The 17,624-nt window shown below is 36.7% G+C and overlaps 1 protein-coding gene across 1 annotated transcript in view; it reads right to left on the bottom strand.

Moving 5' to 3' along the window:
* The window catches only part of CDIN1 (CDAN1 interacting nuclease 1), a 216,172-nt gene that overhangs the window by 153,601 nt on the left and 44,947 nt on the right, over positions 1-17,624 (bottom strand). Inside the window, 3 exon segments of the mRNA XM_036296651.1 lie at positions 1,901-1,961; positions 8,578-8,642; positions 9,534-9,579. Of these exon segments, the coding sequence (XP_036152544.1) occupies positions 1,901-1,961; positions 8,578-8,642; positions 9,534-9,579 (172 nt within the window).

Below are 17,624 nucleotides of genomic sequence, written 5' to 3'. Positions count from 1 at the left end.
ATAGGAAAATTGGTATCAAGACATTTATAAAATCAGTGACGGTCACATATAGTCCCTACCCCCAAATCAACAATAATGCAGAGTTCCTGTTTCAGAGAGCCACTGCACACTGTAATGTGCCAATGTTATATATTTCTCATCAGTTTTTACAGTTTCCACTGATTAAATATATATTGACTCATAAAGCATTCCCAGCACATCAGTTGTCACCAGATGCAAGCATATGTCATTTAAGTATTAACTATCATATAAAAATGGCAGCTTTGGTTGTTTAGAAACCATAATCTGGTACCAGTCATTCCCAAATTTCCCTAATGCATTAGAAATCTCTCAGAATACAATGATCTCTGTACTAAGCTGCAGCCAAGAAAAAGGAAAATAACCATTTCTTTTCTTTGGTTAAATATTGCTGTATGTTTGCAGTAAATAATGGGGTTTTTGACACAGGAAAAAATGTGTCAGTGGATTAAAATTTTTCATATTACTAGAAGATGGAAGTTGAGATCAGTTAAATAAGCTAAGCTCATCAAAAATATCCATTAAAAATCCAAATGAACATAAACTGCTCCTATATAAAACGTATGCTGTCAATATCATCTATAAAAATGTGTACCGCATTTGCATCACATTCTTTCTAGATGCTGTACCCAGAATGCTGTTAGCTCACTCTTCTTTTTCATAAAGGACAATCACTAAATCCTACCTGCAAAATACCTCCAACTGCTAATAGAACTGACTCACAACAAACAAGTCTGGAGATACTTAAAAACCACCTTGCTCTAGAAATAGAAAAAAATTAATAAAATACATGTTTTACTAGGAGGAGAAGAGAAAATGCATTCTATATGTTAACTATCCTATCCGATTGTGTAGACATTGCCTCGACTATTAAAAGCTTCTAGTAACTGAGAGGTAATTGCTCCTTTGCTGACTATAGGGTTGTACAGCAGACAGAAGCTGTGAGAGAAGCCATCCTTCCTTGCTAATGTAACATGTAGAACTTGCTGCTACTGCAACACTTAATGCTCACAGTACCGAGTCATCTTTAATGCAAACACACATTCTCTGCCTTGCTTCTATGTTTTCCATTATAATGCAACACGAAAACAGTGTACATTCCATTCCATCCCTATGAGGTTTGCATAAGCAGTTCCAAGTCACACTAAATGCTATATTGCTCTTATTATAGTGGATAAATATTTTAAAGTTTAGGAATTAAATATTTTTTTTCAGTATGCTCTCTGCAACTATTATGAACTTCTTATAGCTTCCTCATTCATAGGAAATCTTTAGGGTTTCCTTTTTCAAATGTAAGACTATTATTGGTTTCCCCAAACAGAAGCAGATCAGAGTGAACAAATAAGCAGAATAAATCACTTTATACTTGGTGTTAATAAGAACAGTATGCTTCTTCATAAAAAGAGACTTTTCTACAAGGCACATATATTTTATTATAATAAAAGTTTGCTAACAAAAAAATGAATCAAGTAAATGTTACATCTTTAAGTACACAATTTCTCTCTTCATTTTTATAATAGCGCAGATTTTCTTGGCATACATCTCTTTACTTGACACAGGTATTTCTCACACTAAATTAGGACAACACATCCAAAGAAGAGCATGTCCTGAACTGTTTGGTTGAAATTTCCCACAAAATAAGAAACCAAGAAGTTGTTTACACGTTTGTCTCAAAAGAAGCAGACTAATTGCGTTAACTGATCTATTAATCTATGGGGTTCTTTGTTCAATTATTAAAAGTACAAACAGACTAGGGAGAAATTTAAATGTCAAATGCACCTCAAAATCTATTTTTTCAAAGGTTAATTATAATTTTAAGCAAAGCTACTCTAGAGGCCCCTTAGGTTTCATGCAGGTTAAAATAAAATAACAATAACATTACCTCATTGGCCAGCTCCAGGAGCACTGGGGCAGCTCCATTTTTCCCCACTCCATCCAGGTACCTAGACAAGACAAAGCCAAGTGGTGATGCAGTGACAAGAAAAGGCCAGCATAGACTTGTCAGCATCCCCTGTGTGTACATGTTTCTCCTGGGCAAATGCCACGCTCAACTCTAGTTAAAGTATGCTACTGTCACAGGAAGGCATTGAAGGGAAAAGGATAACAACTGACCTCCAAACCACTGGCAATTAACCAAAGTTGGGGGCAGGAGGTCTGGGCATATCAGCCTCCCCTGTTCTCACTTCCCAACATGTAAAGTGAACCTAGAGGTGATTTTGGGGGGGGAAAACAGCACCACCATGATCCCTATCATCCTGGCTTTATTATGAACTTCTTATAGCTTCTCACCACACAACCATCTCACGGGAAGGAAATAAGTGCACTTATGATTTGAAAAAAGCATTTATGGCCATGGCCAGTGTGGTCAGTGGTTAGAGCACTGGCCCTCACACCGAAGGGTGTAGGGTTTGATTCCTGGTAAAAGGCAGGTACCTGGGTTGCAGGTTTGATCCCCAGACCTGGTTGGGGTACATGAGGAAGGCAATTGATCCATGCATCTCTTTCACCTCTCCCTCTCTTTCTCTCTCTCTCTCCCAGCTCCTTCCCTCCCTCCCTTCCACTTTCTAAAAATCAATGGAAAAAATATCCTCAAGTGAGGATTAACTAAACAAAAAAAGCATCCATGAACCCATATCACCTTTTTATTTATTTTTGTTTCACAGGACTGGTTGACACCTTATTAGAAAAAACTGGACCAGACTTGCCATCAGTGGGTCAGTACTCCTTTACCAGGCAATACAAGCCATCATCTTACTGGCCCTGCATTTCTGTCATAGCCTCCAGCTCTCCTCACCCCTAAACCCATTAAAAACAAAAACAAACAAACAAAAAACAACAACACCCCCCCCCCCACACACACACACACACAAAAAAACCCTAAATCTATCCCCCACATGTGATTTTTTTTTAAATAAAAATTTGGATGTACCATTTTCCTTCTTAAAGCACTTCAAAGGCCCCACATTCAATCTCAAAATTAAATTATAACCACTTAAGGTCTTGTAAGGTTCTTCAAAGTCTTGTTCCCACCTATTCTATTTGGTCAGCCTCATTTCTCTTCCCCTCTCCAACTTTCACAAGAACTCCTGATTCTTCTTATATGTCACCCACTTCAATCCACCACAACCCAGAAGTCAAGTGTCCCTCATGTGCAATCGAGGAGCATCTTGCACACCTCTCCATCATTTAGCACAGCATATTGTATCTGCCAGTTACTTGTCTATATCAAACTCATCCTCCACTAGAAGGCTGAAAGCTCATGAAGCAGAGGAATTGTATGTGATTCAATTTATTAAGTCTAGCACAGTTCTTGGCTTATAATAGGTGATTATATTATACGTACAGATTTTTCTCTTTAATAAATGATTATATATATATATATATTCTTTTCTAAATTAAATGATTTTTACAACCACATTGGGCAAGAAAATACAATTAAATATGGACATTTTCTGTATAGTATACTGTTTAAGTGAATACTTGTTTGATAGTAAAAATCAAAGTCAACAGATGAGGTTTTACAAAAAATGCTAGAAGCAGATATTAAGTTACATTATTTCACAAGAATGCTTATAAATATGTATAATTTTTCTATAAACCAAGTGGGGGGAAAAGCATATTTTTCAAGATTGGGAGAGTGTCAGGATCATTACAACTTCAAAGCAATTCTAACAAGTCCATTTTTAAATATATTGAAGCCTTTCTTGAATAAACAGTTTAGGAATATAACTGGGAAATAAGTACTTTCAGAATCAAGGGCAGGGAGGCACGTATGGTTTAAAGAATGGTCTCGGGGAAACAGGTCAGCTAGGAACCTCCCATCAGCTTACGACATTCCCACTGTACCGACAGGCTGTGGCCAATCAGTTCAGCCAAGAAGACCAGCTCAACGTGTGCCATAACCACCAAAAGTGCACATTCATTAAGGGTTCAGATTCTGGGTCAGAGTCATTAAGCCTGTACTGATACCAGGATATCTTTGTAACTTTCTACTCAACGTTCATTTATCCCACAAAGATTGAGAGCTAACTACGCCTGTGTTGGGCCTATTCTAGGTTATGAAGCAACAGCAGGGCACAAAACTCCCATGGCTCCTGGCATCACATGGATTACATTCCAGTGGAGAGACAATGGAAATACAGAGACATAAGTACGTAATATAATGACATACACTACAACAAAATGATAAACATACTTAGATGGGTGGGCCAGAAAGCCCATCTCGAAGGCAGTGACACTGAGCAGAGACCTGCAAGAAGGAAGGTGGCGAGCCATGGGAGGAAGCCTGTGCCCAGAAGAGAACAGTATGTGCAAATGTGGGGAATGTGCTGGGGTTGTTCAAAGACCAGGCAAGGCTCTAGTGTGACCAGAGCAGAGCTTGTGAGAGGAGACTGGAAATAACGAGAGAGGAGCTGGACCCCAGACCACTGCCTCTGCTAGAGAATTGTTGCTTTGAGTCCAAATTACATGGTTTCATGTAAACACTGTATCAATCATTATCCTGGGAATGACCAATGGAACATTTCTATTAAGTTTAAAGTAACACGAGATGGTCTAACAATCATAACTCTATTGATACAGTCTATATGATATTCAATGTATGTTCATATTTAATACAGTGGAAATTTCTAATTACGAGCTTAATAAAGCTTCCCAGTTGGTCACGTGGAGAAACCAAAGCCCAGGGTACTGATGAACATTATCTGGACTCTTTTAGCTGGCAGGCTGTGAAGTTTTGCAATGGAATCCTGATCAGCCAGGGTCTACCGAGGTGCCTTCATATGCTTAAAAGGGTAACACTGCTTCTGAATGTATTTATTCCCCAATCTATTTCCCAACTATATCCTGTAACACTTCAGAAAGTGCTAGGGAAAAGATGTTAAAATTAATTTGAAGTTTTATTTGTCCTTTCTGAGAACTTTAATTGTCTCCCACATAAAGTGACAGATCATGTTTATGCATATTTTAGATATGCAATCAAAGCGGCATGCTAAATACAGAAAATATTCAGTGAGGACCTAGTCAGATATTCCTAATGCTACTCTTCTCTTCATCCTCAAAGCATCCCATGTAAACTTACACCACAGGCTTTTCACACGGCTTCTTTCTCTCTCCAACTAGACTGCAAGCACCTTGGGGCAGGGCTGCACAAATGAATGTTGAACCTTCATCCAACAGATCTTTAGCAAAGGTCTGAATTACACTTGCGATATAAGGATGTGATTCTGAACACTACATCTAGGTGACCTGGGCTATCTTCCTAATGCCTATTTGCAAATAAAAACGACATTGCACAGAAGATGTCTGCCACCCTTTAGCTTTGCCACAGGAGAACTAACAAGTAAATATCTAGTGGGTGACACCATCCTGAAAAGAGCTTCAGAGAAGGTCCATTTTATGTTTTTGAGTATGAAAGATATCTTAGCATCTAAGATGAAAATACTATATAAAATTTTAAATAGAAGGCAAAGTTATTTGGTCTTTAAAATTTTCATAGCTATAATGGTGAAACGTAAAAAACCTATTAACTAATGAATAAATACAGCTAATAAAGCTGGCACACAGACAGTGTGTGTTGGGAGTAAGGATGCAATGAAAGAGAATATTTCTCAACTTCCCTATTGATGGGGACTTGCATTTCTGACCAATTTGTGAGTGTGTCTGTGTGCGCGCACACATTTTGTCAAGCATGTTTCTCGCTTGGAAATAAAATGCCATTAGTACAGTGGGAAAGAATAGAATTGTTTTTCAAAATAAACACTCAAGCTATGACTATACATACACAACCTGAAGAACAGAAGAAATTTCATCAATAATTCAAAAGTCTGAGAAAACATTTTCTACTGACACTGAGATACTGTGAAGTTTCAGTAACCATGATGGAATCGCATTGTAGATTATGAAGTTTTAAATACAGACTTCGAATTCTGAATTGTGATCCTCTCAATGCTAGCAAGAATGTGCAGACTCAGGAATTCTCTAAAATTGCTACCAGGAAACCACTGCAACCTTTCTAGACAATAATTTGGCAACATATAATAAAACCTTTAAATGCTTGTTGTTTGCACCAGTAATTACAGATATAGAAATATTAAGAAACTAATCCAAAATACAAAGATCTATGCATCAAATGTTTATCATAGTATTATTTATAATATCAGAGCATTGGAAACATGTATGTTCAACAGAGGAATAATTCAATAAATTATGATAATTTCATATGATGAAGTAATGCAATCAATACTACGCTTACAAAAAGCTTTCTACAAAGTAATATTATGTCATATACATTTTCCAGGTGTAAAATTCAGGATTCACAATCACATATATAGTATGACCTCATCTAAGTAAAAAAGACTGGAATAAAAAATACCACCATGGCTATTATCTCTGGGTGCCACAATTATGGCCTATCATTCATTCCTTTTTTAAATCATCAAAAATGTGCTTAATTTTCACAATAAGTGAGTATTGCTTTTATAAAAGCAAAAAATCTAAAGAAATGGTTAACATCATCAAACCGCTAAACTGTGTTTTGATAGAGTACAATTTGCCTTTCTCCTAATCAGTTGGAAAACAAAAATCTTTCAAGGCCAGTTTACCTTAGAGAACACAGGGCCATTAGACCTGCAAGTTTAGAACCAAGGCCTGTAAGGTCAATCCATCCGAGAGGTCACAACACGGCCTGCCTCCAAGCACAGTGCAGGGCAGATAGTCAGGGAGCAGCATGGGAAAGGGAGAAGCTAGTTAGACTGCTTTCCTATTGGTCTGTCTACTGCAGCCTGATTTCATGTTTTTGTTTCAGATTTTGTGTCTCCTCGAAATCACTGAGATTCTCACATTTCAATAAATGTGAAGAAATACAAACACATTTCTGTATTCTCATTACCCACTCAACTGTTCTTTGAGTAACCATTCAAAAAGGAAATATTTTTATTTCTGGCCTAAACTACACAGATAATCCAATAAAGTATGTTCATAGTTTAATAATTAAGTATACTTCTTAATGAAACTAATATTTTAGAAGGCAGCTCTTAGAGATCTTGGAAATCATCTATTGAAACAGCCTTTTTACAATGAGAAGGCGGATTATCAGAGGGCAGACTCACCGCCTCATAGTGGATCCCCAAATTCCTAGGAAACACTCCATGTTCCTTCACTTCAGTTAACAAAGGCTTTAGAATCTGAACATACTTTTTAATGATGGCCTAAGACTACAATTTTTACAAATAAGGATGTATTTTTCACACGTAAATAACTTTTCAGTCTTTCTTTGGAGGGTCTGAATACCAAAGCAGTTCCTGGCTTCACAGGTTTTGAGCCATTCTTAATTTTATGTGTATGACTTAGGTTGTGACTTTAATTTAAATGTTATTTTCACTAAGGAGATTATGACTTTTGAGTAAATCAATTCAAATTTTGCAAAGATCTGTTTACAGAGGAATTCTCCTAGACACAAAAGTTGTATGTATGAGTGTGTGTGTGCTCCCATATCTTTCTTTAACAGACACTACTACTGAAAACTGAATGAATATTTTATCATATACAGCATAGTGTATACTTTTTAAAAATTCTAACTTCAATAACTTTTCTCTCTAAAAACACTTCTTGATTCTTAAAAAGCATGACACCAGTATTTTCTCTATATAGTAATTTCATTCATAAAATTTTCAGGCATAAAAATCATTCATCTAAAATTAGTACCACAGGAAGGTTGACCTGTCGATCTTAAGTGTAATAATTTAAGAGCATATTTCAAACAGTTTTCCTTTCCAATATGCCTTTAAAATATTAAAGAAACCAACACTTTCTAATGAAACCATTACCATTTACCATAATAAATTATTGTCATATTACAAAGCCAATAAAATTTTTAAAAAGAGCTATTTAAAATATTCTGTTTTTTTAGAATGGAATGTGAAAACTATTTATAGTAAATTAAGCCAAAACTAAATATCCCATGGACACTATGATGTTGATTTAATGCTCAATATTTTCATTTTAAAATATAAAACCCCTTTTAAAATGTCACAGTAGTACATTATTGTATATCTCTATATGTCCTTACTTAGTATATGTCTTTTTTTTTTTTCTTGGAATCACTAACCCAAAACTGATGATGCAAAATACAACTGCACCAAAATTCAATCTTATTGTTTAATATATTTTCAACTTGCAGATCTAAAAAAGTGAATGAAAATTAGTTTGAGAACTTTCATACATACATGTAGATATATGTATATATGAACATAGAGACCTATACAAGCCATGCACTTACAATAAGTTTCCAGTAGTCAATTGAGATTTCAAAATATTGTAACAATTTCCTACATAGTATGTATATACACACTTAATTAAGACAGTCTCACCATATTCTTTAAATCTATAAAACAGAACATTTGAGAAATCCTTCAAAAATATATTTGAAGACTTAAATAACAGACTTAAAACACTTTCAAATGTTATATAGAAAATTAATTGAGTAATCTAATTTATTCATAATTATTATTACAATTGATAGGTACTACGATACCCTCTAGTGGGGCAGGCAGGTCATACCTCTGGTAATAACTTTCAATTGCTTCCGAAGTATGATGTTTGGCATGGGTTCTCTTAATATGTTTCTGAAACAAAACAGAGAAGATTTTTATGTTGTGTCACATATTAAGTTCAAGTACAAAAATGACATATTTCTTCATCCCAACGTCTAACACATAGGGCAAACTGAATAACAGCTTGGGGATTGTGGTGGTGGTGGTAGGTCATTTTTCCTTCTACTCCATGAACCCATGCATTTTAATCTCCATTGCTGGGCTGGGATGTCTTCAGACTGCACCACAAGGTACAGTATGTATGTAAAAGCCAACAGGGTCAGAGTAATTGAATCTAAATAAGTTTGCGTAGGGTGGCAGAGGGTAGAGAAAAACTTGTTCCCTTGAAAACCTTTGTATTAATTTTCCCTCAATTCAATCCCATCTAAGTCCTCTGCACTCTAGTTTTACAATCCAATTGCCATTTTTAACCAGGACGAACATTGTTTAAAAACAACTTATTTGAAAACTACAAAAAGTAATTCCATCGAGACTTGCCACTTGACTGACACCTGTCATCTCATGATAAATGACTCCATTTTCTGCCTCTCTTGCCTTCTGCCACTCCAGCAATGGTCATTTATCATCATCTCTGTCAGCAATGGAAAGCGGCACTGACAGTGCAAGTCAGCAAACATTTAGCACATGGAACCACGCAACACAGGGAAATTATTATTGTCAGAATAATAATGGTTTAGCATAATTTATTACAGGTCCACCAAATAAGCAAAGGCTAGATGTTATTAGACAGATGGATGGGTAGGCTTGGCAGGCCTCCACTGAGACGCAGGCGGTGCTTGATGTGGAAAGGAGAACATCCTCCAACCCAATCAGAGAGCTGGCAGTTCAATTACAAAGAAATAAAGGGACATTCATCATTCAATTAGGCACCTGTCAACCCTCACAAAGGAGAAAACTTCTAACCTGGTACTCCTGGGAGAAGATGCTCAGCAGAGTGGCCTGCGATTGACTGGAACAAATAAAAGAAGGACAAAGTTAATTACTGGAGTGCACGGCAAAGAAACAAAAGAGAAAGGAGCTTCAAAGGTAGGCCTGCTGCCCTGTAATCTAACAGAACATGAAAACAAGTGTGGAAAAGTTGTTCCAGATGAACACCTCAGACAAAGGCTTGCTGCTGCCGGGTCAAGGAGAGAGAAAACGGGAAAGGGGAAAACGTGACGGTCTCAAAGTCAAGTATCCTATGATGTGGATATTTTTTAAAACTTTAGAATAATTGCAAATCAAATCTGTAGCATGCAGACCAAGAGCAGGTTAAGTTTATTTCCAGTAATAAACGAGAGGGTTAAGCCCCACAAACAATAGGAAATGTGCAGAGCATTTGTTGGAAACGTTCTGAAATTTGTTTTGTTAGCAGACAGGTATCCTCTTCTGTAGGTATTTCAGACTCAGGGGGAAATACTTTGGTCTTCACGAGAAGTAGCACAGACCATTGGAACATTCCCACTGATACCAGTGTGCTTAGAAAAGAGAAGTTTTCATGGCAGGAAGCTGAGGTCCTTGAAGTGAGTCATTCCCAAAGACTGTCATATGCCTTCTGCACCTAGACCTCATGCAATGTCAGACACCTGCCAATGAAGCAACCTGGAAAACATTCTTCCAAGTGAGAGTTTTTTCCTCTCACATTTGTTAACATTTAAAAATGGAATGGAATATCTTTCTCTCTAAAAAAGCAATCAGTGCCCCATTGCTACTCTTTTTGATTGCCCTCTGTAGATATAGCCACCTGTCATATCTTGAAAACAATGAATTATCTTCGAAATGTTTTCCTACTAAATGCTATCTGAACAAATTTCAGGGTTAATAATTTGACTTTTACAGTATGCCAAAGCACTGTGAATAAGTAATGTTTTCCTATTCAAGAATGAAACCTCTTGAGCTCATCATAGGTAATTTGGGGAGTGTAAAAAACAAAAACAAAACCGATGACAGCATATTGCTTTTTTCACCATCTCATTTTTTATCATTTTCTGCATTCCTTCATAGATTTGGCTTCTAACCGCTTTCCACTCTTATCAGATTACAAAAAGTGGGTTGAAAATAAAACCATAAGTGTTTACTAAGGAAAACTGGTAATTACTAAAGGATGGTTTCAATAACTCAAAAGTACTGAGGAATTAGTGAATACAATTACAAATTCATTATAGTCCAATTTTTTCAATTTCCCTTTAAAAATGGAAACCACCTTTGAAAGAGTCAACTTTATATATAAAATCTTGTTATGCCTGGCTTGCCTGTGTTTTGCATGCAAATTACAAACCGTAGTAGGGTTGCTGACGACTACCTTCTAAAACAAATAGTAAAATTACACCCAAATCTTAGTAAGCCACTGAATGTTAATACACTAGATGTTTTTGCGCAATAAATGGAACCTCTCCTCATTGTAAAGCAAAACATATTTATGTTAACATAAATTTTTATGGTAGGCAGAATATCTGTCACAGTGTGTCAAAAATATGATGGAAAGAATGTGCTTGTAATGCTCAAGTTGGAGACCAATGACTAAAGAGGAGGAAAAAATTGTGCATAAATTTTAAAAATGCAACTGTAGCTGCCCAGAATGGTAAGGTCAGATGAGATAATGTCTTTAGCCAGAAAAATGTCTTTAAACAGCTTAGAATTCAACTAAAACCCTGGACAAAGTCTAGGGAGCAACCCGTTCTCTCGATGGCCAAGAGGATTAGAGAGAAGGTCCCAGCTTAGCACACTGGGAGTAAACTCTGGTTAGACCTAAAATGAGAAAATGAGTTACTTCACATGGTAACAACAGACAGGCAGGCCTGGGTCCAAAATGCCTTGGGTTTGGTGGACTAGACATAGCTGCAGAGAACCGCATGACCTGCAGTAGTTGGCCAGCCTAGCCTCCGCTTCTGTATGTGCTAAGCTTAGAGAAGAAGGTTCCGAACAGCCTCACATATAAAGAGTAGGAAAGTAGTTTTAGTGCAACTAAGACCTTGACTCCAGGGTGTATTATTTGCTTGTTTCTTCCAATGTGTTAATTCTGAGAAGGTCAATCTTGAATACCACAATCAGTCAGTCAGCAGTATTCATTTACTAAGTATCCACAATGTCCTAAGGCCATGGGTATGGGGAACTAGGACATCAAAATAAATCATTAAATGAGGTGGACAGGAATTGACTTAGAAGAAACTTCCAAAGTATGTGTGCACACATTTCCCCCCACACCCCCAGTTAAAACACTGTCAGGTATTCATATATTTTTTAGGGATCTGGTGAAGTAAATCATGCCCTGAACTTCCACATATTTCAAGATTGCACTGGCTTTGTAACATATATCCATCCGTCACTTAGCATATAAATTTTCATAGTAAAAAATACAGTCACTTAATTTGCACAAATATCCAATATATTATTAAAACTTCTTCAAAACCCAGCTTCGTGTTTTTTCCCATGCTACCCTCCCAGATGAAGTTCCTCCCCATGTCTGAGAAAGAAGCAATTGGGAGGAGCCCTAGATGGCTATGGAAGACCTCGCCAAGGGGTGACAACTGGCTCTATGGAGCAGCAGCAGCCATGTTGCAGCAATGAGAAAACAAGCACGAGGACAAAGCCCATAGGGGGGACGGTGGGACAGAAACTGAAAGAGCCCGGTCCTTGAGGAAGGACGCTGTTGAACTGCTCAAGAGACCACGAATTGAACTGACCAGCTCCATACTTCTTTTGAGTAATAATACATTTGTTTTAACCCTCAAAAACAAAGGAATAAAACTGCCCAGGTTTCTATATGCCCTGGTAAGGAGGTGCTCCATCAAGATGGCATGTTTTTGGAGGTAATACATGAAAGGGGTTGTCCATTTTTACACTTTCTAAATCTCTTCCTAGCTGGCAGCTACTATATTTGGCTTCCTTAAAATTGTTCCTCTATCACTGTGTCACTAAGTTGATATGCCTAGTGATCATAAATTGGTATGTGTGATTTTCCTGTACAGATTTTAAACATTGACGGTGTACTATTTAACCTCATTTTACATTGCATTCAAGACACTTCAGATGCCAAGTATGTAGAAACAGGCAAACACACACACACATACACACAGTTCCCCATATAATATTTAACTCAACATGTCCCCAAAGCCATCCAGCTAAGACAGTAACCTGGAGGATGTTAGAGAAAATGAGGGTTGGATGGGTGCAGCACAGACTAGGAGCAGAACTCAGCATACACTTAGTTGCAACATCCATAATGAAAGGCAAGTCATCACGCTCCCAGGTGAAGACTTAAAACAAGTAAAGTCTTAAGGAAGAAGATACCACACATTTTATGTCCTTCCTCTTCCTAAGTACCAAACCTCTGAAAAGAACCATAAAGAAATAAAACCGTTATTTAATTTTCAAGCTCCTTTTGCTACAGAATCTAGGAAGCATAAATGTCTACACTCTAGTGCACTCAAAATTATCTGAGCAAAATGAGTATTATTTCTGGGACTTGGGGAACAATAAAGCAATTAAAAGGAGATAAGTCAGGATACTTCTACAAAGCATTAGGCTTGGAAACTTCACAATGACAAGGCACACACACCCTCTCTAAATGTGTGAAAGAACACACGGGAACACTGGTTCTATGTGGCTTCTGATTCAGAGAACTAGTCAAGCAAGGTTTGCTATGAAAGTACATCCACCCTCCCTCACACATACCCTTCAAACACACACCTACATGCAAATTTGAAACACAGAGCCGTTCCCCCCTCAAAATCAAAACAGAATGCAATAAAAGAGCAAGAATTGGTAAAATACTACTAATTACTTTTTCTTTTTTTTCAGGAACGTACAATGTGCAGTAGAAAGAATCTGGGAAATTACTGTGGAGAAAACAGGAAAAAGAGTTAAACTAAATTCAGGAAATAGAGAAAAACGTATCCATCATACTTCCCCTCCTCCATTCTTTTTTGTGATTTCTGACTTCATATTAAGGATCCAGAATACAGATTATGCCTAATCATAGCAAATATTTCCATAAATGATTACTAGTATATAGGTGAAAGCATTAATTTAGTAGTGAAAGTCTTAAAAGGTATATTTATATTGTATATAGGAAAAAAGTAGTTAGTGTCCCAGGCACTTAATTAATTTGGCTGATAAGCTTAAGTCACATGCAAAACAGCTCTTCAACAAAAGCCAAGATTTATATACTTGAGCACTTTTACCCTCAACAACCTTATAAGATAGGTACTATTATTATCCGTATTTTAAAGATGGAGAAATGAAGGAATAAAAATTAAGTAAAATACACAATTAAAGAGCTAAGATTAGCAGTACAGCTAGAAATCATATCCAATTCCAAAACCCAAACTTTTAACCCCAGCGTTAACTTGCTTTGCTAAGAGTTCCCAGAAATTGGTTTTGCACATCATGTGTGCTAATACCCCCACTTGAGCATTTACATGTTATATTACACTCCAAATAACCCTGAAAGGTGAGCATTGTTGGGGTTTTGATAGAAAATTAAAGCCACAGGAGGTCTAGCATTTTAATCAAATTCCATGGTCTTAGACAATAATCCCTTTTCAAAAAAAAAAAAATCAAATTACAGTTTTCCTTTACTTAACTACATAAAAATGCTGTTCTTTTCTAGTGTGTTGAATAGTAAAGGAACTTCTGACTACAGGAAACAGTCATGGATTAAAAACTGTTGGGAAATTTCTATGATTCTCTCTGCAGCTAAGGTATATATTTTGTTAACAGCCACATACCATTGCCTGGAGTGTCTCTACTAGTATGTGACTGCACATGTGTCTTTTGCTCAAATGCTCTTTACTGCATATAAAGCAGCTTTAAAGCCTTCTCTGAACAGCACAGGTATAAACCCAATCAATCTCTATAGATGACACTATCTTCCATAGGTGTTAATTTTATTATATAACTAGAGGCCCGGTGCATGAAAATCCATGCACTTGGGGGGGTCCCTCAGCCTGGCCTGCGCAGTCCGGGACCCCTCAGGGGATGTCCACAGGCCATCTAAGGCCTGCTCCCAGGGGATTGGGCCTATAGTAAGCTTGCAGTCAGGCATCCCTCTGGCAGCCCAGAAGCCCTCGGGGGATGTCCAACTAACAGCTTAGGCCTGCTCCCCACGAAGAATGGGCCTAAGCCATTAGTCGGACATCCTTAGCGCTGCCACAGAGGCAGGAGAGGCTCCTGTCACTGCTGCCACCACCACCACTGTGCTGGCCAGCCATGAGCCGGTTTCTGGCTTAGTGGTGCTCCCCCTGTGGGAGCGCACTGATCACCAGGGGACAGCTCCTGTGTTGAGCGTCTGTCCCTCATGGTCAGTGCCCATCATAGCAACTGGTCATTCCCGGTTGTTCCGCCATCAGGGTCAATTTGCATATTGCCTTTTTATTATATTGGATCTTTAATAGTTTTCTAGTTATAAAGTAATACAGGTTTTGCCCAAAATGTTCACTGTTTGCATTATAGTGTATAGCCTTCCTTAGTTTTTACCCCATGTCTGGTGTGAGAATTGTGTGAATGTGTCCATAGACAAATATAAATTTTGTTAAATTGCAGTGTTTTAACATACTTTTTTATAATATATCTTTACTATATGATTTAACATTTATCCATACCTTTACATATTACTTTTTTCAAATTTTTATTGTGAATATGACACTTAATAAAAAAGGGAACAAATATATAGCTGAATGAATACATATAAAGCAAGACCATGTAACAACTTTGTCTTATACTGCTGGCACCCCAAAAGAAACTCTTTCTGATCCCCACCCTTCTCTCTCACAAATTAATCTGACCTTAATATTAACTGCTTTCTTGCTTTTCTTTATTGTTTTATCACCCTAATATGTATTCCTAAATTCCATAGGTTAGCTTTGCCTGCTTGTAAATCTCACATTAATGGAACCACGCAGTGTGTGCTCTTTGGAATCTGCTTTCTTTCACTCAACAGTATGCCTGTGAGAGTCACCCATGGTCATTTAAGTGCAGTTATTTCATTTTCATTGCCATATAGTACACCATTGTATAAGTGCATGCCACATTTATCTATCCTATTGTTGATGAAACCTTGAACCTAATCTTTGGCTATAATGACAATGATGCTGCTGTGAACATTTCTGTATGTGTCTCTTGGTGCACATCTTACTTGAAAAAGATAGGTATAAATGTAGAAGTGGAGTTCTGGGTCATCCTGTAGGCAAGTGTCCAGCTGCGCTATATACTGTCAAGCAAATTTTCAAAATGGTATGAACAAGTTTAATCTCCCATCAACACTAAATGGGAGCTTCCATTGCTGTACAATCTCATCACAGTTTCTCTGAGTCCTCTGTTTGCATTTTCATGTTCTTCGTGGTACCATTTGAAGTGCAGAAGTTTTTTATTTTGAGAAAATCCAATACATCAATTAATGTTTACTACTGGTACTTTTTTGTGTGTCTTTTCTAAGAAATCTTTACCAACAGTCATAAAGACATTTTCATACATTTTCTTCTAGAAGCTTAAGAGTGTTAGATCTTATACTTTGGCTTATGATCTATCTTGAATTAATTTTGTGCAGTTTGTCACAGCTTGTTTTTGTTACTTTCACACAGATATTCACCTGACCACACATCATTTGCCCATTTAATTATCTTGGTGCCTTTGAGGAAACAAAATATCTGAGGGTCTATTTTGGAATTTTCTAATCTGTTGACCCCTAATTTATATGTTTTATCTTTGCACAGGTATCACAATGTTTTGATTACTGTAGCTAAATCATGTACATTTAATGTAAGTACTGACATATGTAGATTTAAATGTGTCATCTTACTAAATGCTAATTGTCTTATCCACTATACATTCCTTTTCTCTCCTTTTTTTGTCCTCTCAATTTATTTAATACTTCTTTATCATTATATTTTCCCTGGTAATCTAAATGTTTTACACTCTTCCTACCTAACCATAAGCCTCCTCAATTTATCAAAATTTATTTGTAATTGGGAATTAAGTGCTACCGGGAAAACACAAAAGTTTTACAACATTATGTAGAGTTATCTCCTCCTGACATACAGGGTATTATTGATGTTGTTTTAATGCTGTCTATATCTTAAGATTCAAAAGACATTGCCATTGTTTTTACAGTTTCTATTCACTCTGATTTACCCACATGTGTATCATTTCATTGCCCTTCATTCTTTCCTTCTCTACTCTTGCATTTGGAATAACTCTTTTAAAATTCTGTCAGTGCAGATGTGTTGGTGATGTCAAATGCTGGCTCTTTTCAATGACAATGTATCTTATTTTTCTACTTAGTTTTAATATGTTTTTAGTTTTAGTTTTTAGAGTTTTAATTCTGTGGTATTTAGTAAAACCCACATAGAATTTGTTGGACTTCTTAAATATGTAGCTGGATACCATTCATCACTTGGAGGAATACTCTCAACCACTGTTTTTCAAACATTGCTCCCCTTTTCCTGAAACTCCAATTAGCTCTCCCTCCTATAATCCTTTATTCCTCACTCTCTTAATAAACTCAACCTTTCTGTTATTCTATGTTCCAATCTGGGTATTTTCTTCTGACCTATCTTCCAGTTTGGTAATTCTCTCTTCAGTAATTTCTGTTTTGCTATAAAATATATCCATTGAGTTAAATCCCCCCAATTTCAGTTACTGTATTTTTCACTTATAGATTTTCTATTTGTTTCTTTTTAAAATAAGTTCCCTGCAGAATGCTTCAATTTTTTTTATCGTCATCAATAAACTATAATTATAGAAGTTCTGTTTAGTACTTCCAATAACTATGCTCCTTTGACTCTATTTCTACAGTTTCTATTGGCTCTCATTCACACTGTCATGTTTTCTTTTATGACTGTATATTATGTGACATATTACTTTAAGCGATTTATAAATAATTTGAAGACTAGAATGATGTTGTCTTTCTCCAAAGAGGATTGTGGTTTGATTCTGAGAGCACTAGGAGTACAAAATCAGCTTGGTCCAATTTAGGAGGCCAATGAGGTAAACTTTAAGTTGAAATGCAGTAATGTA

This window comes from Myotis myotis, unplaced genomic scaffold (assembly GCF_014108235.1).
Source record: "Myotis myotis isolate mMyoMyo1 unplaced genomic scaffold, mMyoMyo1.p scaffold_m19_p_1, whole genome shotgun sequence".
Lineage (NCBI taxonomy): Eukaryota > Metazoa > Chordata > Mammalia > Chiroptera > Vespertilionidae > Myotis > Myotis myotis.
Note: the sequence above shows the minus strand (reverse complement) of the source record. Positions and strands in the feature narration are given on the sequence as shown.